Genomic DNA, 24,364 nt, shown 5'->3' on the forward strand with positions numbered 1-24,364 from the left:
AGAGACATGGTATTCCGCAAGCCACCTGTGCCACTAATTTAGCGGCTTCTTCAAAAGCCGATGAAAATAATATTGGAGTTGTCAAGAATCCAGCTATAGTAAGAAAAGCGGAAAATGGTAACTCACACCTTTTAGTTATTATGAAAGATTTAAGAAAGTATCAAGCTCGGTTACTATTTAAAATCGACAAAATCGACCTGAGATATAAAAAAAAACCGGGACAACCTAGATTTTTGGCCTATTTTTGATGTATTAAAAATGGAATTAATTCCGCATTTTGCTTCTTCAGAAAAAGTCAAAAAAAAATTTCTTGTATTTATTTCTTTTTCTAAAACTTTTAATCAATTTCTGTACCAAAACATTCACTTTTGTTTTAATATTAAAAACGTTCTCAAATTAAAATCAGAAATATAGAATTATTAAATATTTTTTGAATCGATCGGAATTGAAACCATCCCGAACAAAATATGTGAAAAGGAAGTCTCATTGTTTGATCCATAATTCTGATTCTACTTAACCGATTTTGTCCATTTTTAATAGCCAACATTTCTGATCAATAAATAATATTTGGGGATTTGTCCTTTCCACGAAACACTATCTTAGAATTTTATAAGGACCTAGAATATTGGTATATAATTTTATTTCTATTCTACAATTGGTTCAAAACTGTTACTTAAAATCGATCAAAATTAAACATTTCAAATCTACAAGTATCTATTTGAACATTTTCCAAATTTCTATTTAAAAAAATCAATGCAAAAAAAATATTTTTTAAAACAAAAAAAATTTATTCATCCTTCTTTTTTCAATTAATGAAAATACTTATTTATGTATTTTTATCCTACAAATATGTTATAATCGTGTATAAAATAAATCTAATTACTAAAGCAAACAAAAAAAATAATTAATTTCCCTCGTCGTACTTTTAACGTTTCTTAACTTTGCCCTTCTTAACAGCATGCAATGGGCTATCCTTTTCCTTGCCGGCTTTCTTGTGCGACTTCTTTTTGGACTTGTTGACTTTCTCGTAAGCGCTAAAGTCCAGAACATCGTCCTCATCATCTTCATTACCATATTTCTCCATTAGCTTATCCATCAATGAATTAAAACCACCTTGACGTGACTTTTGTCTGGCCATAATGGCCTGTTCAAGACTGCCGCCAGCCGCCTGTGGCGCTGAGCCAGCAGCATCGGCACGCTTTTTATTTCTAGCCTCAATTTTTGCTTTAATTTCTTCAGCCTCCTTGGATTCACGGGCGTATTTCTTGTGGCGTTTCTTACGTTTTTGTTCGGGCTCCTCGGTAAAGATTTTATATTCTGGCACATCTCCGGCTGCTATCAATTCTTTGACAATCTCTTGCATACGCGGTTCATCTTCTACCTTCATAAATGGCACTGAATTTATCATATAATTAATGCAACCCTTACCACCCAGATAGGCTTTCTTAATGTCTGCCTTTTCCAAATCCGAATCCACATACGACTTCTCATAATTGTTTATATCTTCTTCGGTTAAAGGCTTGAAGAGTTTCCGCCATAACTCCAGCCAATTGTTAAGTTTCCCTTCCAAATTATCATCGTCATCATCAATAATGCCCTGTTCATCGTACAGAGCCCGTTTGTCTTTATCGGCCAATATTTGATAGAGCTTCGACAGCAGCTTAAACTTTTCGGTGGCAGTTTCTTTTTGGATTTCTGGCACACGATCTGGATGCACTAGCAGTGATAATTTGTAGTAGGCTTTTTTAATGTCTTTTTCCGCTGCGGTCTTTTCAACATCGAACAACTTATACACATCGCGTGTCTCAAAGTATTTTTCACACAATTCCAATGTAGACATTTTGTTTGCTTATAAATTTTCCCAGAACACCAAAGTGTTTTAAAGATTTTTATGTTTTTGTTTAATAGATTTTACTAAAATTTCGTAGTAATTGACAAATTCAGTTGTAAATAAAGAATGGTGAAAATCGTTTGCTGCAAAGAAGGCGCCAAGTAGTGTGTGTGTATGCGAGTAAAAGAGGTGTGCAAAAAAACAACAAACAAAAGAAAAATATTCGCAGCTGAAGAAAACAAACAGATCTTTTTTGGTAGACTTCACTACAGAGTTGCATAAAAGGTACTTTTGTTTACATTTGGTTTGAAATACATAAAAAAACGCTACAAAAAAATAAAATTGAGTTTTTCATAAATAACTTTGATACAATTTCTCGTACACATATCTCGCTAACAGTCGTCGATAGGCCACTAAAATATCAATCTATAGTAATATATATTATTTTCGAAGAGACTTGGGTTTAGACGTTATATACCAACAAAATTTTAAAAAATCGCCTGAAGAAATAAGAAATTGCAAATCAACCGCAAATAAAAATTTTTTTATTTAACATGTGTGTACATTGTTGTCAAACAAAACCCCCTGTCAAATTTTTATCATAACAATTAATGACGTTTGTTGTCAAGACAAGCAAATGCATTAACAATTTTATCATAACGCCCTGTCTATACCTGATACATTTTGATCATGATAAGCGTCAAAATGGTTGTCAAGATAAGGAATTATCTCCATTTATATATAGCTCTTATTATCCATATAAGGCCCTTAAGGGATCGGTTATGTAAATGAAGAATTAAAAAGTTTATTGCATCGTTATGACAAAATTATTAGTGCTTTAGCTCAGACAAGTTTGTCTTAAATTAATTAAATGTGATAAATATTTCATTTTCATTTATTACAATTCAGTAATATAAATATTTGTCAAGTATAGACAGGAGCTAAAGTAGCAATAATACTAATAAATGGAGACTATAACTGATAATTTTTTATTTGACAACCATTTTGACGCTTATCATGATAAAAATTAATTAGATATAGACAAAGGACATTATTAATTTTAATTAGATATCCAGGTCAGTCATTTGGAAGGGGAAAACTTCCCAGTCGTCGCCGCCCTCATTCTGTTTATCTTCCCATAACAAAAATTCTTTACTTTTCATTTTGTTTTTTGTTTTTATTGCAATATTTTAAGTCAAATTTGATTTTTAAGAAAATAACATTTATATCAATTTAACATTTACAAGAATATTATTTCAGTTTTAAATAGAAAAAAGGCTTTACTTGTATATCTTTGATTTTTTACCAAGAGATATACAGTGAGCCTCAAAAGTGAGTAAACAGCAGCGAATTTTTTGATTTTTTAAGATCATGAAAATCATTATAGTCCGACTTAAATCTATATTTTTCACAACCAAAGATATTATTCAAGCCAATCTCTATCAAACCGAAACTTTAAAATTTTAATCATGGATAAATTTTAGAATTTTCATTATCTTAAAAAATATCCAATAATTTTTGGTGTATACTCACTTTTGCGGCTCACTGTATATAGGTATATATAGAATATTATTTATAGATACATTCTTTAAGTGAATACTAGTTCAAAAACTGCCCAAAAGTATGCAGTATATAAAATACAGGTAAAAATTATTTGTTTACACAATTACATATTTTTTTCTTTGTATACCTCTGCATCATGATCACTTGTCTTTAAATATTTTCTTAAATTGAAGTAAAATTAATTAGATGTTGTTGAACTAACTGAAGAATGATTTTCCTCTACCGGATCCTCACTTATGTCATCGTCTTCATCTAGAGAATTATCAAATTGTGTACAGGAACGTAATTTATTCAATTGTTCGTAAAAATGGGTACTATGAGCCACCGCCAGTGGTGAAACATTGAATAGGGGATGGGTGGGCATTAGTTCGTTAATGGGATCACCCAATATGGCAGGATTTAAAGCTGATTCCGAATGTTGAGCTATGGCTACACCGCTTAGGGTATAGCAAGTGTGGTAAAGATCTTGGGGTCTAAGAAATGAAATGGAATATTTTATAGTTATAGGAATTTGTGATGTTATGATTAAAGAACTTACTTGCCAGGCTTGTCAATAAGGCCACCATTGGGCTTTTGACAGCATAGTAAAATATATTCCTGCAGAGCTCCCACATCGAATAGGGCCTTTGTTAGAGGCTTACCATCATTTGCCATGATGGCTTGAGTTATGGGTATAGTGGCACCCACCCAAAACGAATAGCAACCATCCACTAATTTATTGGTACGACCTTGGAATCCTCCTTCATAGGCCATTTGACGTTGTAAAGTCCATTTCTGAAAAATTTATTTAAGATTTAATAACTATTCCCTTTGTTTTTTTATGAATTGTTTACCAATAGTTGTTCTTGATCACATTTGTGGCCTTCGTTTAGCAGGGCCAAAGCGGCTATGCCACAAAAAGTATAACCACCATGAGCCTCTAGATCAGGAGCACCACCAAAACCACCCTCATACGTTTGGCAGCTGGAAATCCAATCTCCAGTCTTATCAAATAGTTTACTTAAGGTAGTCTCTGGCATATTAGTAAGTTTAGCCACTGACACAGCACAGTAAGCACCACGCACATCACATTCACCATCCACATGAAGTCTAAAAGAACCATCCGGTTCTCGCACAGCGAAAAGGAAACGTTCCAAAGAATCCCTATCAATGGCTCTAAATGCACTGGGTGTGCCGATCATGGCCAAACTATTTACAGCGGCATATGTGGGAGCCAAATGGGGATATTGGCCAGGACCTCCGGCAAAGCCACCCTGAGGATGACGGCATCTTTAACGAAAGTTATTCATTATTATATTAGTGATGATTATATGTAATTTCTTTCACATACTTGTCTAAAAATTGTACTACTTGTTCTAAGGTTTCCGGGGAAAATGTAAAATTTAATACATGACCAGCTTGTAAAATCCAATATATACACCAGGGCCTGCTGCTGTCCAAGCACTCATAATTACCGGGCAAACGATGCAACATATTTTCCAGAAATCGTTGATGTTCCTCTCTATAGTACCTGGTTATATGTTTATCTAGCATGCCTATTTGCTGAAATCTATCATAGTACTTTTCTATAGAGTTTTCCGTTTTTTGCTAAATTATAAAATATTTATTTATTTTAGTGAGTAAGACAACAAATTAATTTCAAACACACACACCTGTTCCCTTGAAGTCACTGTCGATATTTTTTCATCGTCAAATTTAAAGTTTTTTATTAAATTAAAATCACGAAATTCCAAGGTTTCTTCCATGTTTACTAAACTATTTAGTCGATTTTGTTGTGATTTTTCGAAAAATATTGTAAATAATATTAAAAATTATAGATGTTTTTGTTAGAAATTAAAAAGAAATTCAACAACAAGAAGGCAGATTTAACAAAACAACTGTTTTTGTGCGAAATGTCAGATTTTTTTCTTTTACAAAGAAAAGCTTTTCTCTCTCTTTCAAAAAGCTTTTTGTTAGTGTTGTCTATGGTTACCAGATTTTGAGTGTGTAAAAACTTAAATAAACAGTTTTTAATAGAATGTAATGTAAATTTTTAATTGAATTATTTGTTTACAAAAGGAAAGAAATTGTGCTGTCAGTGTATTGGGTATTGAGTAGTTGCATATTATTTTTAGATTCAGTGTTGTATTTTAGACCACATATGTTAGCTGCAATTCAAGAGTACTTTCAAAACTCAACACTGTATATTTCTCTGTTCAGACAGAGATGGTTTTTCGAAAATACAGTGCATCCTTGGTAATCCATTATCGCCCGGTTATTGCGACGGCTTAATTTTTAAAATTGCAGGTTTAAATCTGGCTCAATTTTAATAAAACAATTAGATAATATAATGATACAGATCTTAAGAAATACATACTGAAACCTTTTGCACAAATGGTTCACTTAAAGACTCAAATGCTGCTAATTTGGGATGTTTTTTTTTTTTTATAAAAATACAAATATATAAATTAAATTATATTTTCTTACCAGCAAACATTTATCTTTCATTTTAGTTACTTGTTAATATGGCTTACTATACTCCTGATATTGTTAAACAAAGTTCAGGGATCTCTTAAACTTATTAAAATAATAACCAGAATGCCTAAACCTAAAGATATTGGTTTAATATTTGGTAAATTAAATAACTAAATAAAACAATTTCACATATAACTAATAATAAATTTAACTATCAATAGATGTTACTTTGGAAAATTCGAATGAGGAAGATAGTGAACTATTGGAATTTCGTATAAGAGCAAATGGTTATTGTTGTGTAAATGTAACACCAGAAGTCTTAATGGAAAAGGTAAAATATTTGGTCAATTCACAAGGTCTCTTATCAGTCATATTGTCATAATGTCCTAATATATCACTACTCGGCAGCTCGGCTTAACCGACTCTTAAGCATTCGGCGCAGGTCTCTTCTGATTGGTTACGATAACACAATAAACATAGCATACATAGTAGTATTATTTTAGGACATTTTTTGCTAGAAAAGCAATAAAAACCATTGCGAAATATTAGGATATTATGACAATATGACATGATAAGAGACCTTGTGAATTGACCAATTGTATAATACTCTATAGAATTCGTTTTATTTATTATTATTTTTAAACATTTAAAGATGGGACGCATAGTGGGTGGTGATTTTGGTTTTATAGCTGCAGGTGAAATTGAAAAAGTTTCTGTAATATGGCCTACAGTGGTATGTTTTGAATGGAAATATTTATATTTAAATACAAACATTTTTTATATTTATGGTATTACTTTTAGTCTCTATTTAATCGTGTGGGACTGTGTCCCATTGCCATAACCTCCACAAATACCGCTAGTGAAGAGCGTACAATTAAAGAAATTATTAAATTTGATACTAGATTTGAAATTCTAGATCCAGATGGTCATACATTGAGAAGACGTGAGTAATATAATTTTAGAAAGAAAAAAATTTAGTTTGTAAAAGGTATGTAATAGAAATCGATTTTAAAAATGAAATGATTTGAAAATGAAAAAGGATACTAGGTTTTCTATTAAAATATTAGCTTTTTTAAGCATTAAACTTTAAAAAATACATTGGCAAAATAATGGAAACCTTTAAATTTCTGTAAAAAAGATGACTAATACAAAAAAAATTGTTTTTTTTTGTAATATTTTTGAACAATATGTTTTTTAATTAGCTTGTACAAATAGCTAGAGTCAAGATTTGCGAAAATTTAAATACCAAAATAATATACGACTGTGGTAGATATTGGGTTAGGTTCACAGCTAGTCGTCCAAAGTCTTTCGTCTTGAGCACAGCTCACGTGGGTCCATTTATTGTATCTGTCGAGGAAGAGAAAAATAAAGAAGAGAAGAGAGAGAGAGAGGGAAGTAAAAGAAGAGGGAAGGCGATAAGTTAAGTAATAAATTTAGTAAGAAAAGAGTTAATAAGAGAAATTATAGATAGCAATTAGAGAAGACTAGAATTTCAGAGAGCGCAGACCATCATGTGACAGATACGGCGCCACTATGAGCTGTCATTTGCATGTCCGGTCTTATTAACCATCTGATAAAGGCATCTGTACACTTTAATTCCTGCCAAGATAATTCGGAGAATTTGGTAAAGGATCGTTCCCCTAAAAGCCTGGAACGCAGATAACCCAGTGCCGGACAGTTGCAAAAGAAGTGTAAAATGGCCTCTTCCTCCTTCTCATTTTGACAACTCCTGCAGAAGTGGTGGTGAGGCAGCCCAAATCTTGCATCATCGCCACCCTATTGCTGTGTTGTATTCGTTGTAATCCGAGTAGATCCGACGTGCGTTTACAGTCAAATGCAGGCCAGATCATCCTCGTAATAGCACAAGTGGATTCATTACCCCATCTTGTCGAGGCTCCTATCCTCCCCAAGTTATGAGCAATTCAATTGCCTTCCCTATGTCCTCGTACCCAACTGAGTACAACTGTCGAATGTTTCGCCATCTCATTCAAGGATGCCCGGGATTCCTGGACTATATTTGATGTTGTCAGTTTATATACGAATATCCCTACCAGATATCCTGTAATATCTGAGCCAGTTGGCCGCTCTCTTAATGGCAAATACCTCGGCCTAAAGACTACTACAAGCTTTTGGGAGTCTAAAGGACATTCTTATCCCAAATTCAGGAATTTAGACCACTCCTCTTTTTCCGAACCTTTCTATACACTTTTTTGGAGACTTTCGTCGGATTTCATACTGGACGGAATTGAAAACTCGAAGTTCCTCTGGAATCAATTAAGAAAATAGAAGTTTAAAAATTTGTAACAAAATTTCGCAAGACAACTACTGTAAAAAAAACATTTGCGAGAAAGCTCTCCTAGACAATATCATTTAATACCAAGAGAGTTTAAGAAATTTCCAAAAATTTCTCCCCAGAAGATTCTCAATAATCTAAAATTGGAAATTGGTTCTCGAACTGTTAGCCGCAGGGAAAATGAGGCTGGTCTTGGTTGAGATAGTAATGGAATACGGTTCTCTTTTCGGATGAATCTAAATACAATTTTAGATGCAATGGAAAGACTGGAATAGAGACTGTACCCCAAGTACACAAATAAGACTGTCAAGTTTGATGGTGGTAATATTATGAGGTAGAGCTGGGCAATGGCAAGTTATGGGTCCAATTCATATCATAAAATATACTATGACTGGAATCGGATACAGATCCAAAGAATCATTTGTTTAATTTAAATTATAGTACATACCAATTTATTGAATATTTAAAAATTGCTAATTTTTTATTTATAAATTTATTTTTTCAGAAAAAAATTTCATTGATTGCCAAAATTGGGACAAAGATTATTTCAAAAATTGTTTTCCGGTTGATTGTGAGGAGCGTTACTTTGGTTTGCGCAATTTTTACAATTTTACTTCAGAAAAATGTGAAAAACTGCCACGATGTTCACAAAATTATCAGGTGGGATCAAAGAAAATATCTTTATAACTATTTATTTTATTAATTATACAACATTTTCTTACAGTTATATGATATGTTTACAAATGAATGTGTGGATACAGGAGTTATTTGTTCTGAGGAAGATTTAAGAGACTACAAAGAAGTCGAATTTGTCAATAATATAGGGGAATTCAAAACAGTGTCTAAAAAGCAGCAAGAGGTAAGTCCATTCAATTCAGTTACCAAAAACATATGTGGTGAGAATGTATTATTAAAAAAACTATGTGAAAACAAAAACAACACTCGTAGTTTCCGATCTATGTGTATGAAAATGTTGAAATGAAATGTTGACATAATAGTGTTAATTTTAATACTTTATAATACAACCTTGTGCAAAAAAGCTTTTTCTTAAGAAGCTTTAGTATATGCCAGCATCTGGCAACATTAGAAAAGCTTAAAACATACAATTTACACGACGCACACAACAAGGCGCCGTGGCTTAGTTGGTTAAAGCGCCTGTCTAGTAAACAGGAGATCATGAGTTCGAATCTCGTCGGGGCCTTTACAGTTGATAATTTTTTTTTTCTCAATTTTCTATATATTTTTTTTAATTATTCCCATTTTCTCTCCAAGAACCAACCAAATGAACCCTTAGACGTTAACTCCCCTCAAGAATATACAAATTTATTTACTCATGGATATAGAAAACGCCCCCATTTGCAAGCCCTTGATCATAATAAAGAACACAAGTTGTATGGACCGGGTGGGATCGCCGAAAATAATGAAAATAAAAATCCTGCTTGGTTGATGGGTTTAGCTCAAGGTCTTTCAATAGTAAGTTTTTTTAAACAAATAAAAATATCCCAAATTTATTGCTGATTTTATTGAATCTGTATGCAAAGGTTGTTTTTATTATTATTTTGCAGGTTTTTGCCACCATTGCAATTTATTTGTTAATATGTTTTGGTATATTCTTACTTGTTATGTGGTTTACACGAAGATCAAATAATAATAGGGGCAATTCTAGGGGCCGTGGTATCATTTTAACACCCCGTCACTTGGGATCATCGGAAGAAAATCTTGCGTTGATTTGTTGTTGTTGTTTTCATGTTTGTTTGTATTTTTATCTCTTTGTGTCATTGTTGTTTTTGATCAAAATTGTTTGTTTACTTTTGTGTAACGGTAAAGGAAGTGTGTTGCCATATTTTTTTTGTTCGCTCAAGCCCATTATTTTGCTATAAAATTGCAAGAAATAATTAATGGGGATTAAATTGAATACAAATTACACAAATATACTAAAAAGAAATTTGAAAAGGTCTTATCGGCCAAAACATCTTTTTTGTATAATTTTGGGACGCTAATTACAAATATGTCCATTTGTACTCAATTAATAGCATAACTAACATCCGTAGATTTTAAATCGATAAAAATTGTTTAAACTTTAAATTCCATATTCTTGCCATAAAACTGTTAAAGAACTGTGTTTTAGTGAAAATACTTCGAAAACTGCAAATACGATTTTTAAATTTTTGACATATCTGTTAGAAGAAGCTCTTTTTTGGCTGTCGATTAGTGTTGGGATTTGGAATAATATTTATAACCGGTTATGGCCAATAGGCTAGGTTGTTGAACAAAACAAATAAAATATTGAAAAATCATATTTGAGGTTATAGTAAAAATTCACATTTCTTTACTCAAAACTAATTTAAAATTTCTTGTTTTTTTTTTTTGCAATGAAAGTTTACTGAATTTACTGCAATAATAATATGCGGTATGTAGTACATATTATTTTCTATTTTATATTTCTTTTATTCTGTTATAAAACCATGAAATTTATTGCCCCGCCACCATAAAAAAAAATTCTTCCAACAAATTCCCACAAATCAAATATCATGGCAGTCTCATTTGTTTTCTTGCTACCCCAAATAAATTTGCATAATAAATTACCACGTCTAAAAAAGAAATTACTTAAAATCACAAGTACAAGTGTAGTGTAGTAACAAGCATTTGGTCCGAACAAAATTTACATACGAAATAAATTTTGCTAATGCAGTGGTTGGTTGGTTGTAGTTGGGAAACATGCACCATTAGAAAAAAAAACATTGGAATTATTAATTAAAATTTGGTGTAATATTTAAAATATGAAATATGTATATCAAAGAAAAATAAAAATGAAGAAATAAAGGCAATGTAAAATGTTCATTGCCATTTTTATTAAAAAATGTTAAATTTAATTTAGTGAATTATTAAAAATCTGAAATAATAAAGGCAAATATAACAATATGAGAATTCTAAGGTTGTCTTTTGAGCTCTAAATACATACATTGAATTCATCCATTCATCATGGAGAGTGAGAATAAATAACAGATATGTACCCTTCAAAATGACATATAAGTTATTAAAAACAAAAACTGCTTTCAAAACATATGCCATCTATTGTAAATCCCGCATTTTCAAGTCATATACCCAATAATTTCCAATTTTTGTTATTGATAACCCTTCAGGGAATAATTTTTAGGAATTTTTTAAACTCTCTTGCTATTTCATTCAGCCCAATTATGAACAATAAATCAGCGGGAGATTTTGTTCCCTTCCTCCATTATCAACATTGATTTTGAATAGGAAAAAGGGAAAAAACTCCCTGATTTTTTATTTATAATTGCCCTGATTATCTTGTACTTTTACGAGGACTTTCTCCCAAATGTTTTTTTTTTCTGAGGGTGACCTTGTTTGGGGAAAATTTTTGCCGGATTTTCATCATACAATATAATTTCAATAATTTACAATATAATTTCAGAGTACTTAGAGCTAATTTGTGCAAAATTTTATCAAGAATGCCGCATAATCAACATATTTATGACATTTGTGTTGGGGCTAGGTGAAATCATGGTGCGATATTGCCCATTTTCAATACCAAACAAACCTTATCAACAGAGAGTATTTGTTGAAAATTTCAGCCAGCTCGATCCTTTTGTTTTGGGCTCTATCGTGTTTTCAACAGCAGACGGACATATCTAATGTAGATCTGCTACAAATAGGGTTTTTATCCCGGGAATTTCCGGGACAAATTTCCCGGGACTTTTGCCAATTTTTCAAAACCCGATTCCCGGTATTTTTAGTCGGGATTCCCGAGAATTTAAAACTGACGAAACTACAAAGAAACAAGTTAAAATTCTATTTTTTTCTTACAAAAAAAGCGTAAAAAGTTTTTCTTACAGTTTTTCGTTTATATCTCGGAAATAATAGACCGTTATTAGACATGCAAAAAGTAAAAAAATTTAAAGTTATAGCTGGGTGGGTAATTTCAAATATGAGAAACTAAATAACTAAAATTTTTTTTTACGAAAATCTCAAAAAATTTTATAGGAAAACGTCATAATTTTTATAATTTATTTTTCTGAATACGTACTGCTGTCGCTTATTCAACAAATTTGTTTCGGTAACAATGACAGCTTTATAATGTGTGTTTTGCAGATAGTGTATTTTAAAAATTCATATTCGTCTTGATTTTGTGAATGAACACCTTTGAATCCAATAATTTGAAAATAATTTAATCATTTTGTAAATGATTAAAAGCTAAATAAACCTGAACTGAAAGAAACAACATTTTAACTCAATTTGTAGTAGATTTGAATCAACAAAAATTTAAACATTCAAAGTTTGAATAAATTCTGTTACTAATTAATTTAAAAATTAATTAAATTTAAATTAAGCTTTTAAATAAAGATAATGTAGTATATATTGGTGTTGGATTTATGGAACGAAAGGCTGGCGTTTTTTAATTACGCATTAAGATTTTAGTGTATTAAGCTCAAATTGAATTAATTAATACGAATCCCTATATATAAAATGCATTCATTATATTCATAATTTACAGTATTATTATATATTTCGGGAATAGCCGGGTACCCGGGAATGTAGAAAAAAGTTTCCCGATTCCTGGGAATCAAAAAAGGCAGGGAAATTAAAAACCCTAGCTACAAACATTTCGATATGTTACAAACGGAATGACAAAATCTTTTTTGAGGGTGGGTATAAAAATATACATAAAATAGAATATAGTTTTCAAAAAAAGTTTCCATTTAATTCTCACTTACCGTAAATTTTTCAAGATAAACATTAAATTCGTATACGTATTCCCCTTATATGTATGTAAATTTACACCATATCTCCACCCATCCCCAAATGCAAGCAATTTTAAACCATCCGGCATTACTGCCAGTGAGTGAGTGAGTGATACTCTTTTGTGATGACATTTATTTTGTGCAGATTATTTATTAAAAGCTTTTTTTGCGCATCAAGCTTAAACAAGTTGTTAAATGATGTGAGTGTGTGCTGTTGTGTTTAGTAAAATTTATTTTATTTGGCAAATAAAATTTAAGGCTGTAAATAAAAGTAAATATTATAATAAATATAAATAAATAAATGTTATAAAAGAGCCAGTGCAGTGTTTAGTGAAAAATGTGTTTAATATAAAATATATTTTATATTAGTTTATGTTGTTGAAAATACAACAAAAAAATACATATTAAACAACAACTACAGTGAAATAATTTCATCAACATCGCGTGCAATTGCAACGTTTTAACAAAAAACAACAACAACGAAAAGCAGACATTTAAAGAAGGTAAATATTATAAACAAAGTTCACAAAGTTTTTTTTTTCTTTGATTTTGTTTTATATGAAGACAAGCCAAGGCAAGGCGTATGCATATTTGAAAGACGCCTTAAATATACTAAATAAAAAAAGCCACACTAACAACAACAATTAAATTAGAAAACAGCAACAACTTACACCTTTTTGTGGGTTGTATGAAAAAAAGGGACATTTTATATAATTTCTAACAAAAGGGTATTTTTTTGCAATTGTTGTTTTTGTTCGATTCCATTTTACATAGTCTTGGCCCTGTAATTAAGCCATAAATTACAAATTCTTTAGTTTTTTGTTAGTTTGATTTTTACTCTTTACAATGTTGTGTTTTGAAAACCATCAGCCATTACAAAATATGTATGTATGTCTGACATAAATCTATGTTTATGTTTTTCTATTTGTTTGTTGTTATTGTAGTTGCTGTTGTTTTCATTAAAGTTACATTTAAACAAAAATGGAGATTTATTTTAACAGAGACGTGGCTTATTAAATTACATATAAACAAATTTAGTAAAGAGAGTTTTTATAATTTTTGAAAATTTTGGATTTTTACTTAATTCGAAAAGCAAATGTTGTTAGCTGAGCGGTTTTTTTTAAATGATAAAGTAAGCCGTCAAAAATCATTTAAAAATACTTCCGCATAGTTATAATTCAGCATAGTTAGAAATAGCTAGTAAATACAGATTTGAATCTAAAAATTTTATCATCTTTTAGCAAAAAACTTTCAAAATAAATTAATTAATGCTGTCAAGAATCGGCAATTTCAAAATAATCTTTTGTCATTCTAAACTTCAAAATGGTTGTCAGAGAAAAAAATTATCAGGTATAATCTCCTGATAATTGCATCATTATGGCCAAATTGTTAGTGCTTCGGCTTAGACAACTTTGTCCTGACAACAATTGTCTTTAATTGTTATGATAAATATTTGTCAAGTATAGACATGGGGTTAGGGGCCATAGATATATATGTATATACTAGGGTGGCCCTCAATAAACGAAAGTTGGATTTTGGCCATTCTCACCCTCCAGTTTGGTGAACATTAGTAAAAAAATCATCCTGAAAAAATTTTAGGTAAATCGGTTGGGGATAAGACGTGCCGCAAGCCCTCTGAAGTTTTGAGATGCATCTATAAAAGCCCTAGAGTTTATGTTATATTTTTCTTAAGTTTCATCAAAATCGGCCCAAAAGTATATAATATTTCGCTATCTCTCCATGATAACGTTATCCGATTTTAGTAAAAGTTTCAGAGTATATTTAGAATTATCTGGACTATAATATTCTGAATAAGTTTTGCTTAAAATTCATAAGAGTAAGGAAATAGAGCTCATTGGCCTAAAAATTGCCAAATAATTTGTTTTTCTCGAAAATTTCAAAATTTAAATCGCAGGTACGGAAAAACTATAAGAGATATTTTCATAATTTTAGAGATCGGAAACTCTCCTGTTAAATGAATGTATTAGTTAGTATAAGTTTGTCATAAATACATACATATATTCAGGATCGTTATAGATAGCGAATTAGATATAGCCATGTCCGTCTGACCGTCTATACAGTGTTGGAAAAAATAATAGGAACGAATGCTTTTTTTCAAACTTTTTAAGTATGTTAGTCAAATTAAGTTTTGTTTAAAACAAATTATATGCAGTTTTGTTTATCAGACATACAGCATAAGAAAAAACATAATCAGCATAAGAAAAAACATAATCATTCCTATTTTCATCTATATATTAATACATTATATGACTAACAATGTATCGAGTCAATATTTTTACTGGAAAAAATAATAGAAAAAATAAAAGGATTCCACTTTTCGAGGCACATCTTTATATTTTTTGTTAAAAAACTATCTTATCTTAATATTTAGTTGATCTACCTTTGTTTTTCACAACTTTATTGCATCTGCTGCTCATGGAATCAACCAATTTATATTCAAACGTCCTTGTCAAATCACTCAAATCACTCTTCCTGGATTTGTTCCCATAATTCGTGCTTATTCCTCTTCCTCTTGAGCACTCCCCAAAGGTGTTTCATTGGGTTAAGGTCCGGTCCGGTGACTGCGAAGGCCATTCCATAAGAGGTACTTTGTTGACAGCAAACCAGTATTTTGCCAAGTTTGAGGAGTGCTTCTGACTATTGTCCTGCTGAAACTCCCATCTGAAGGGCATCCCTTCCTCAGAAAATCGAAGCATTAAGCTTTGCAATATATTTACGTAGTCCTGGGTGCATATATCGTTCTTTATCCAATATACTGGACCGACACCAGAAGAGGAGAAACACCCCCATATCATGATGGAATATTACGGTTTTATATCTGGCCGCATAATATGGGCATATTTCTGTCAATTCTCGCTTCAAACTTCGCTATAAGTTTTAAATGGAGGTGTTAATAGATGTTTTAAGTATATCATATGGTTGGTATTGATATCAATATTGACTGATATTAATATTAAGGTCCTACATGTCCTGGTTTATCCGTTATACCAATTTAAATTTTTAGTCCTGGAAGCTTACCCTGAAGCCACCAGTGATTTTTTTTTATATTTTTTATCTTTGTATTTCAATAATATGTTTCTAAGCATTCTTAATAATTTTTATTACAAAATTATAGTTTTTACAAATTTTATATGCAAAAAATCGAAGGCACTTTTTTAAAAAAAAATTTTTGGATTCAAAAATCTATTTTCACACATTTTCAAATTGCTATCAATCGAACACACATAGCGATAATTCAATGAAATAAATTGTAAAAATCTCTAAATATATTCCAAAAATAGACTCAAAACCATATTTTTTTAAATATTCATAAATGTCGAAGTTATGTGCAAAAATTTAAAATGTATCCATATGGATACAATGTAGCGAAGGGTTAAAAACTATTTAGAATGAAGTGGTTGGGAGGTTTTAACACCCGCTTTATACTCCACACTGTGATCCGTCCGACTACTATTTTTTTAGATACGCTTCACTTTGAAAGAGATTTTTCGTTCGTGTCTTCAAAAGATGAATCTTGAAAACCTTGGAATCCACATATTGCAATTTCTGTTAAAAACTATTTAGAATGAAGTGGTTGGGAAGTTTTGCCTCACCCGCTTTATAGTCCAGACCGTGACCCGTCCGACTACTATTTGTTTCGATCGATGCAGAAAGCTTTCTCTGGGATACACTTCACTTTGGAACAGAGTATTCGAAATTGGTTTGATTCGTTCTTGGCCTCAAAAAATGAGCAGTTCTTTTGCCTCAGAATCCATTGCCAGAAAGATGGGAAAAGGTCATAGCTAACAATGGCCAATACTTTGAATAAATTCATATTGTACAAATGTTTCATAGTAAAAGCTAAAAAATTGAAAAAAATTCACATTATTAAGTCATGCAGCCAATAATAAAGTCAATTAGATGGCTATTAACAAGGTTTTTCTGTTTTATTTCAATTTAAACATCTCCGCCTCTATTAAAACAAGTAAGAGAGCTATATTCGGCTGTGCCGAATCTTATATACCCTTCACCAAATTATACTTTAAAATAAATTTTTTTAAATATTTTTAGGTAAACAAAATTTAAATTTTTTTTAATTGTTTTTCAAAATTTTTTTTTTGGAAATTGTTTTTTAATTTTTTTTAAAAAAAGTTTTTTCAAAATTTTTTTAAAATTTTTTTTTTTTTTTAAAAAAATGTATGACAATAATAATTTTTTGATGAAAAAAAAATTCGGGTTAAAAAATATTTTTCCCGATTTTGACCCATTGTTGGTCCATCTTTGTAGCCTTATCTACATCGTTGCAATGGACTTTGAAACACCTATCATTAGATATCCATATTGTCTATATTAATGACTTAATAATCCATATATAGATCAAAAATAGGTCAAAAATCGAGGTTGTCCCGCTTTTTTGCTCATATCTCCGTTATTTATGGACCGATTTTGCTGATTTTAAATAGCAAACTTCTCGAAAGCATGTCTGACAGAATTATTGAAGATTTGGATCCCGAAGATATCTGGGGTCTTCAGAAAATTGATTTCAACAGACAGACAGACGGACAGACAGATAGACAGACCGACATGGCTTAATCGACTCCGCTATCTATAAGGATCCAGAATATATATATTTTATAGGGTCGGAAATGAAAAATGTAGAAATTACAAACGGAATGACAAACTTTTATATACCATTCTCACGAAGGTGAAGGGTATAAAAACAACCTGTATTGGCAACACTTTATCAATAAAAAAAGTGTTGCCAATAAAAATTACTGAAAACCCAGTGTTGCTTATTTAAGTAGTATATAAAAATTATCCTTAAACCAAACATTACCGTTACGTTAGTGCATTTTCATCATACATATGTATTTATTTATTTTTTGTGTTAATGAAACAAAGTATTTTTAATATTTTTATGGTTTTTATTGTGGCTGTTTTGTACATTTTATTTTGTAACATAAAAGTGTTGCTTGTAAGTTGTGGTAATTTTCTATGCAAATGTTATTGCTATTAACCTAAAATTTATAGAACTAGTAGTTTAAATACAAACTAGTATTTTGTCAGAATGTACTAGTACTAGTACTTATTCCTTATATTTTAATTTTTTTCAAAACAAACCAATCATAAGAATGAATATAGCTTACAATATTCATAATATTGCATGTTATAAATTGGCATCTTTTGTTATAATTTTTTTCAGTTCTGTTCTTAGTTTACTACAATGAAATGAAGAAAGAAAAATGTGTAAAAGGTATACTTAAATATTGCAGCTTGCCTTAAGTTGTATATTTAAATTATGAAATTTTCCTATAGTTTTTGAACACTAATTTTATGGTTTTTCTATTCAAATTGACATTTACTAATGGTGTAAAGAGTATGTAGCTGCAACTGAAACACTTCAACTCCAACTTCTTCAACCAACATTATACTATATTAACATATTTAATTAACGAAAAAAAAAACTAAGCTATAGTATTGAATTTTTTTAAGGGTTTTGAAGGTTTTTATTTTGCAAGTGTTTTTGGGTCAGTGCGCGTGTCGAGGAGACTCCCTTTTTTATTATTTATATAAGACTGTTTTTGATGAGTTCTTTACAATGACCAGCAATTAGCATAATCGTTGTTGTTTGTTAAACTTAAACAGTCACATTCACGTACCAAGAGTATGCGCCAAGTTAACAAAACAAACCTTCACACTCGTTTTTCTTTCTGAAACTTGTCTAAAGTTTTAGGGTAAACAACATCTTTTGTTTTTTATGCAGTGAGAAATGATGACCCTAGTTCTTCAGTTATTTTGTTTTTTTTTATTATTTTGGTTGGTTTAACCCTTTGTGCCAAATTTAATTATTATGCATATAATATCTTTGATAAGTATCTTGAACTTAAGCTTATTTCACAATTGCTTATATGTAGTTAGGTTTCCATAGACATGATATTTATAAATTATGAAAGCTAATAATTTATAAATGAATTATAGCGGCTATTTAAATTTAGGCGAGAAATTTTCTCTCATCAATGCACTTATTTTGTAGGAAATTAATAAAATTGGAACAATACTGGTTTAATTTTATGTTCTGGTGCTAAACAAGTTTTAATTGTTTGCTCTTCTCAAAGTCATCTGAAATATTCATATTTATACAAAAGTTTTAATTTAGTATCGAACCTCCTAACTCTCACTATTAGATTTATGATTTTTATACCCTTCACCTTCGTGAGAAGGGTATATATAAGTTTGTCTGTCTGTCTGTCTGTCTGTCTGTCTGTCTGTCTGTCTGTCTGTCTGTCTGTCTGTCTGTCTGTCTGTCTGTCTGTCTGTCTGTCTGTCTGTCTGTCTGTCTGTCTGTCTGTCTGTCTGTCTGTCTGTCTGTCTGTCTGTCTGTCTGTCTGTCTGTCTGTCTGTCTGTCTGTCTGTCTGTCTGTCTGTCTGTCTGTCTGTCTGTCTGTCTGTCTGTCTGTCTGTCTGTCTGTCTGTCTGTCTGTCTGTCTGTCTGTCTGTCTGTCTGTCTGTCTGTCTGTCTGTCTGTCTGTCTGTCTGTCTGTCTGTCTGTCTGTCTGTCTGTCTGTCTGTCTGTCTGTCTGTCTGTCTGTCTGTCTGTCTGTCTGTCTGTCTGTCTGTCTGTCTGTCTGTCTGTCTGTCTGTCTGTCTGTCTGTCTGTCTATCTGTCTGTCTGTCTGTCTGTCTGTCTGTCTGTCTGTCTGTCTGTCTGTCTGTCTGTCTGTCTGTCTGTCTGTCTGTCTGTCTGTCTGTCTGTCTGTCTGTCTGTCTGTCTGTCTGTCTGTCTGTCTGTCTATCTATCTGTCTGTCTGTCTGTCTGTCTGTCTGTTGAAATCAGTTTTCTGAAGACCCCAGATATCTTCGGGATCCAAATCGTCAATAATTCTGTCAGACATGCTTTCGGGAACTTTGCTATTTAAAATCAGCAAAATCGGTCCACAAATGGCTGAGATATGAGGAAAAAACCAAGACAACCTCGATTTTTGACCTATTTTTTTTACCTACATATATCTGGATTACTAAGACATTAATATAGACAATATGGATATCTAATGATAGATATTTCAAAGACATTTGCAACGACGTATATAAGACCATAGTAAGTTGGACCTACAATGGGTCGAAATCGGGAGAAAAAATTTTTTTTAAAAAAAAAAATTTAAAAAACAAAAAAAATTTTAAAATTTAAAAAAAAAAATTTTTAATTTAAAAAAAAAAATTTTTTTTAAAATTTAAAATAATCGAAAATTTTTTTTTTCCAAAAAATTAAAAAAACAACTGGAAAAAAAATTAAATTTTGTTTACCTAAAAATATTTAAAATTTTTAAGTATAATTTGGTGAAGGGTATATAAGATTCGGCACAGCCGAATATAGCACTCTTACTTGTTTTTTTATAATTTTAATGATGTGTGTGAAGTTAGCTCCGTCAGTTAGCTCCGTTTTTTAACATTACCTATGTTAATGTGTAAACTAACATACTTCGTACTCAAAGACTGTTACGTTAACAGAGCTGCATTAATATCAGCTCATTTAACATTTTATGATATAAAATCAAAATAAAATGGTTTTACCGATCATTCAGTTTAAATATATAATAACAATTTTTTTAAAAATTAGATAAAAAAAAATTAAATATTTATTTATGATTTCTTTGCTTTTAGCGTATTTTTATACCAGATACATGAGAGACACATGGACATGAAAAAAAATTAAAAAATTCTAAATTGTGGTAAAACTAGTCATAATAGGGTGGAAAGGCTTGATTTCAGAAATGTACAGTTTATATTCAGAATTTATTTCATATTAATTTAAAAATAGTGAAATTTCACATTTTGTTAAAAGGGCAGATGGAAATTTGGAAAAAATGGTTAAATTTTAGAATTGTGCTCGATCTAGTCCTAATGGGTTGGAAAGCCATTGCTTCAGAGAGTTCAGAACTGTATAGCTTATATTCAGAATTTATTTCAGATCGGAGTAATTTGTCTTTTCAAATAGTGAAGTTTCACATTTTGTTAAAAGGGGCACATTGAAATTTTGAAAAAATTGTTAAATTTTGAAATTGTGCTCGATATAGTCCTAATGAGTTGGAAAGCCATTGCTTCAGAGAGTTCAGAACTGTTCACCGTATATTCAGAATTTATTTCAGATCGGAGATATATAATTTTCCATATAGTGAAATTTCACATTTTTTTTAAAAGGGGCACATGGAAATTTGGAAAAAATGGTTAAATTTTGAAATTGTGCTCGATCTTGCCCTAATGGGTTGGAAAGCCATCACTTCAGAGAGTTCAGAACTGTTTAGTTTATATTCAGAATTTATTTCAGATCGGAGTAATTTGACTTTTCAAATAGTGAAATTTCACATTTTGTTAAAAGGGGCATATTGAAATTTTGAAAAAATTGTTAAATTTTGAAATTGTGCTCGATATAGTCCTAATGGATTGGAAAGCCATTGCTTCAGAGAGTTCAGAACTGTTCACCGTATATTCAGAATTTATTTCAGATCGGAGATATATAATTTTCCATTTAGTGAAATTTCACATTTTTTTTAAAAGGGGCACATGGAAATTTGGAAAAAATGGTTAAATTTTGGAATTGTGCTCGATCTAGTCCTAATGAGTTGGAAAGCCATTGCTTCAGAGAGTTCAGAACTGTATAGTCTATATTCAGAATTTATTTCAGATCGGAGTAATTTGACTTTTCAAATAGTGAAATTTCACATTTTGTTAAAAGGGGCACATTGAAATTTGGAAAAAATGGTTGAATTTTGGAATTGTGCTCGATCTAGTCCTAATGGGTTGGAAAGTCTTTACTTCAGAGAGTTCAGAACTGTTTAGTTTATATTCAGAATTTATTTCAGATCGGAGTAATTTGACTTTTTAAATAGTGAAATTTCACATTTTGTTAAAAGGGGCACATTGAAATTTTTAAAAAATGGTTAAATTTTGAAATTGTGCTCGATCTTGCCCTAATGAGTTGGAAAGCCATCACTTCAGAGAGTTCAGAACTGTTTAGTTTATATTCAGAATTTATTTCAGATCGGAGTAATTTGACTTTTCAAATAGTGAAATTTCACATTTTGTTAAAAGGGGCATATTGAAATTTTGAAAAAATTGTTAAATTTTGAAATTGTGCTCGATATAGTCCTAATGGATTGGAAAGCCATTGCTTCAGAGAGTTCAGAACTGTTCACCGTATATTCAGAATTTATTTCAGATCGGAGATATATAATTTTCCATATAGTGAAATTTAAAATTTTTTTTAAAAGGCGCCCATGGAAATTTGGAAAAAATGGTTAAATTTTGGAATTGTGCTCGATCTAGTCCTAATGAGTTGGAAAGCCATTGCTTCAGAGAGTTCAGAACTGTCAACCGTATATTCAGAATTTATTTCAGATCGGAGTAATTTGACTTTTCAAATAGTGAAATTTCACATTTTGTTAAAAGGGGCACATTGAAATTTGGAAAAAATGGTTAAATTTTGAAATTGTGCTCGATCTAGTCCAGTAATGTTCACGCCATACAACAATTGTTTGAAAAATTTACACACATTTGTTATGCTCTTTTAAATACTTTTGTTCATTCATCGCTGAGCATGCGAAGAAAACACATATGGCGGACTATCGTCATTTTTTTTCAGAAATTTATTAAGCATTGTTGTTGGTTGTTCTCCTTCGAAGCATAGCAAACACACGCGTTTCAATTACAATTGAACACAATAAAACAAAGTCAAAAATAAATACAAAATGTAAGTGAATTTCGGACTTACAATGTATATTTTTTCATTTCCTTAAAATTTAAATTACATTCATTTAATAAATTGGTTTTATTTGACAAAAATCCTAAATCTAAACTTTCTTCATTTTGTTATTATTTTAAGTGTTTTACATTATGTTTGCTGGGTAGCTCTCTCACCAATACATCTTCATTTTTATTTTTGAACATCACTGATCTAGTCCTAATGGGTTGGAAAGCCATTGCTTCAGAGAGTTCAGAACTGTTCACCGTATATTCAGAATTTATTTCAGATCGGAGATATATAATTTTCCATATAGTGAAATTTCACATTTTTTTAAAAGGGGCACATGGAAATTTGGAAAAAATGGTTAAATTTTGGAATTGTGCTCGATCTAGTCCTAATGGGTTGGAAAGCCATTGCTTCAGAGAGTTCAGAACTGTATAGCTTATATTCAGAATTTATTTCAGATCGGAGTAATTTGTCTTTTCAAATAGTGAAGTTTCACATTTTGTTAAAAGGGGCACATTGAAATTTTGAAAAAATGGTTAAATTTTGAAATTGTGCTCGATCTAGTCCTAATGGGTTGGAAAGCCATTGCTTCAGAGAGTTCAGAACTGTTCACCGTATATTCAGAATTTATTTCAGATCGGAGATATATAATTTTCCAAATAGTGAAATTTCACATTTTTTAAAAGGGGCACATGGAAATTTGGAAAAAATGGTTAAATTTTGGAATTGTGCTCAATCTAGTCCTAATGGGTTGGAAAGCCATTGCTTCAGAGAGTTCAGAACTGTATAGCTTATATTCAGAATTTATTTCAGATCGGAGTAATTTGTCTTTTCAAATAGTGAAGTTTCACATTTTGTTAAAAGGGGCACATTGAAATTTTGAAAAAATGGTTAAATTTTGAAATTGTGCTCGATCTTGCCCTAATGAGTTGGAAAGCTATCACTTCAGAGAGTTCAGAACTGTTTAGTTTATATTCAGAATTTATTTCAGATCGGAGTAATTTGACTTTTCAAATAGTGAAATTTCACATTTTGTTAAAAGGGGCACATTGAAATTTTGAAAAAATGGTTAAATTTTGAAATTGTGCTCGATCTTGCCCTAATGGGTTGGAAAGCCATCACTTCAGAGAGTTCAGAACTGTTTAGTTTATATTCAGAATTTATTTCAGATCGGAGTAATTTGACTTTTCAAATAGTGAAATTTCACATTTTGTTAAAAGGGGCACATTGAAATTTTGAAAAAATGGTTAAATTTTGAAATTGTGCTCGATCTTGTCCTAATGGATTGGAAAGCCATTGCTTCAGAGAGTTCAGAACTGTTCACCGTATATTCAGAATTTATTTCAGATCGGAGATATATAATTTTCCAAATAGTGAAATTTCACATTTTTTAAAAGGGGCACATGGAAATTTGGAAAAAATGGTTAAATTTTGGAATTGTGCTCAATCTAGTCCTAATGGGTTGGAAAGCCATTGCTTCAGAGAGTTCAGAACTGTATAGCTTATATTCAGAATTTATTTCAGATCGGAGTAATTTGTCTTTTCAAATAGTGAAGTTTCACATTTTGTTAAAAGGGGCACATTGAAATTTTGAAAAAATGGTTAAATTTTGAAATTGTGCTCGATCTTGCCCTAATGAGTTGGAAAGCTATCACTTCAGAGAGTTCAGAACTGTTTAGTTTATATTCAGAATTTATTTCAGATCGGAGTAATTT

The 24,364-nt window shown here is 31.0% G+C and overlaps 3 protein-coding genes and 1 non-coding gene across 4 annotated transcripts in view; 2 read left to right on the forward strand and 2 right to left on the reverse strand.

The window, feature by feature from the left end:
• Positions 1 to 765: 765 nt before the first annotated feature.
• LOC135963997 (J domain-containing protein CG6693) lies at positions 766 to 1,932 on the reverse strand. The gene has a single exon (XM_065516040.1). The coding sequence runs from the start codon at positions 1,838 to 1,840 to the stop codon at positions 926 to 928; it is 915 nt and encodes a 304-aa protein (XP_065372112.1). The 5' UTR covers positions 1,841 to 1,932; the 3' UTR covers positions 766 to 925.
• Positions 1,933 to 2,979: 1,047 nt separating this feature from the next.
• Fntb (Farnesyl transferase beta subunit) lies at positions 2,980 to 5,260 on the reverse strand. The gene is made up of 5 exons (XM_065499028.1): positions 5,047 to 5,260; positions 4,725 to 4,981; positions 4,228 to 4,663; positions 3,933 to 4,168; positions 2,980 to 3,867 (listed from the first exon to the last, which is right to left on the reverse strand). The coding sequence occupies exons 1-5, from the start codon at positions 5,137 to 5,139 to the stop codon at positions 3,573 to 3,575; spliced, it is 1,317 nt and encodes a 438-aa protein (XP_065355100.1). The 5' UTR covers positions 5,140 to 5,260; the 3' UTR covers positions 2,980 to 3,572.
• Positions 5,261 to 5,971: 711 nt separating this feature from the next.
• Positions 5,972 to 24,364, forward strand: part of LOC135949215 (uncharacterized) — a 97,805-nt gene continuing 79,412 nt past the window's right edge. Inside the window, exons 1-6 of the mRNA XM_065498703.1 lie at positions 5,972 to 6,005; positions 6,070 to 6,179; positions 6,501 to 6,581; positions 6,650 to 6,791; positions 8,647 to 8,801; positions 8,866 to 9,000. Of these exons, the coding sequence (XP_065354775.1) occupies positions 5,972 to 6,005; positions 6,070 to 6,179; positions 6,501 to 6,581; positions 6,650 to 6,791; positions 8,647 to 8,801; positions 8,866 to 9,000 (657 nt within the window). The remainder of the gene's footprint in view (positions 6,006 to 6,069; positions 6,180 to 6,500; positions 6,582 to 6,649; positions 6,792 to 8,646; positions 8,802 to 8,865; positions 9,001 to 24,364) is intronic.
• On the forward strand, positions 9,269 to 9,342 carry TRNAT-AGU (transfer RNA threonine (anticodon AGU)). The gene has a single exon. It is a non-coding gene; the product is annotated as a tRNA-Thr (tRNA).

The sequence above is a fragment of the Calliphora vicina genome, chromosome 1 (genome assembly GCF_958450345.1).
Source record: "Calliphora vicina chromosome 1, idCalVici1.1, whole genome shotgun sequence".
NCBI lineage: Eukaryota > Metazoa > Arthropoda > Insecta > Diptera > Calliphoridae > Calliphora > Calliphora vicina.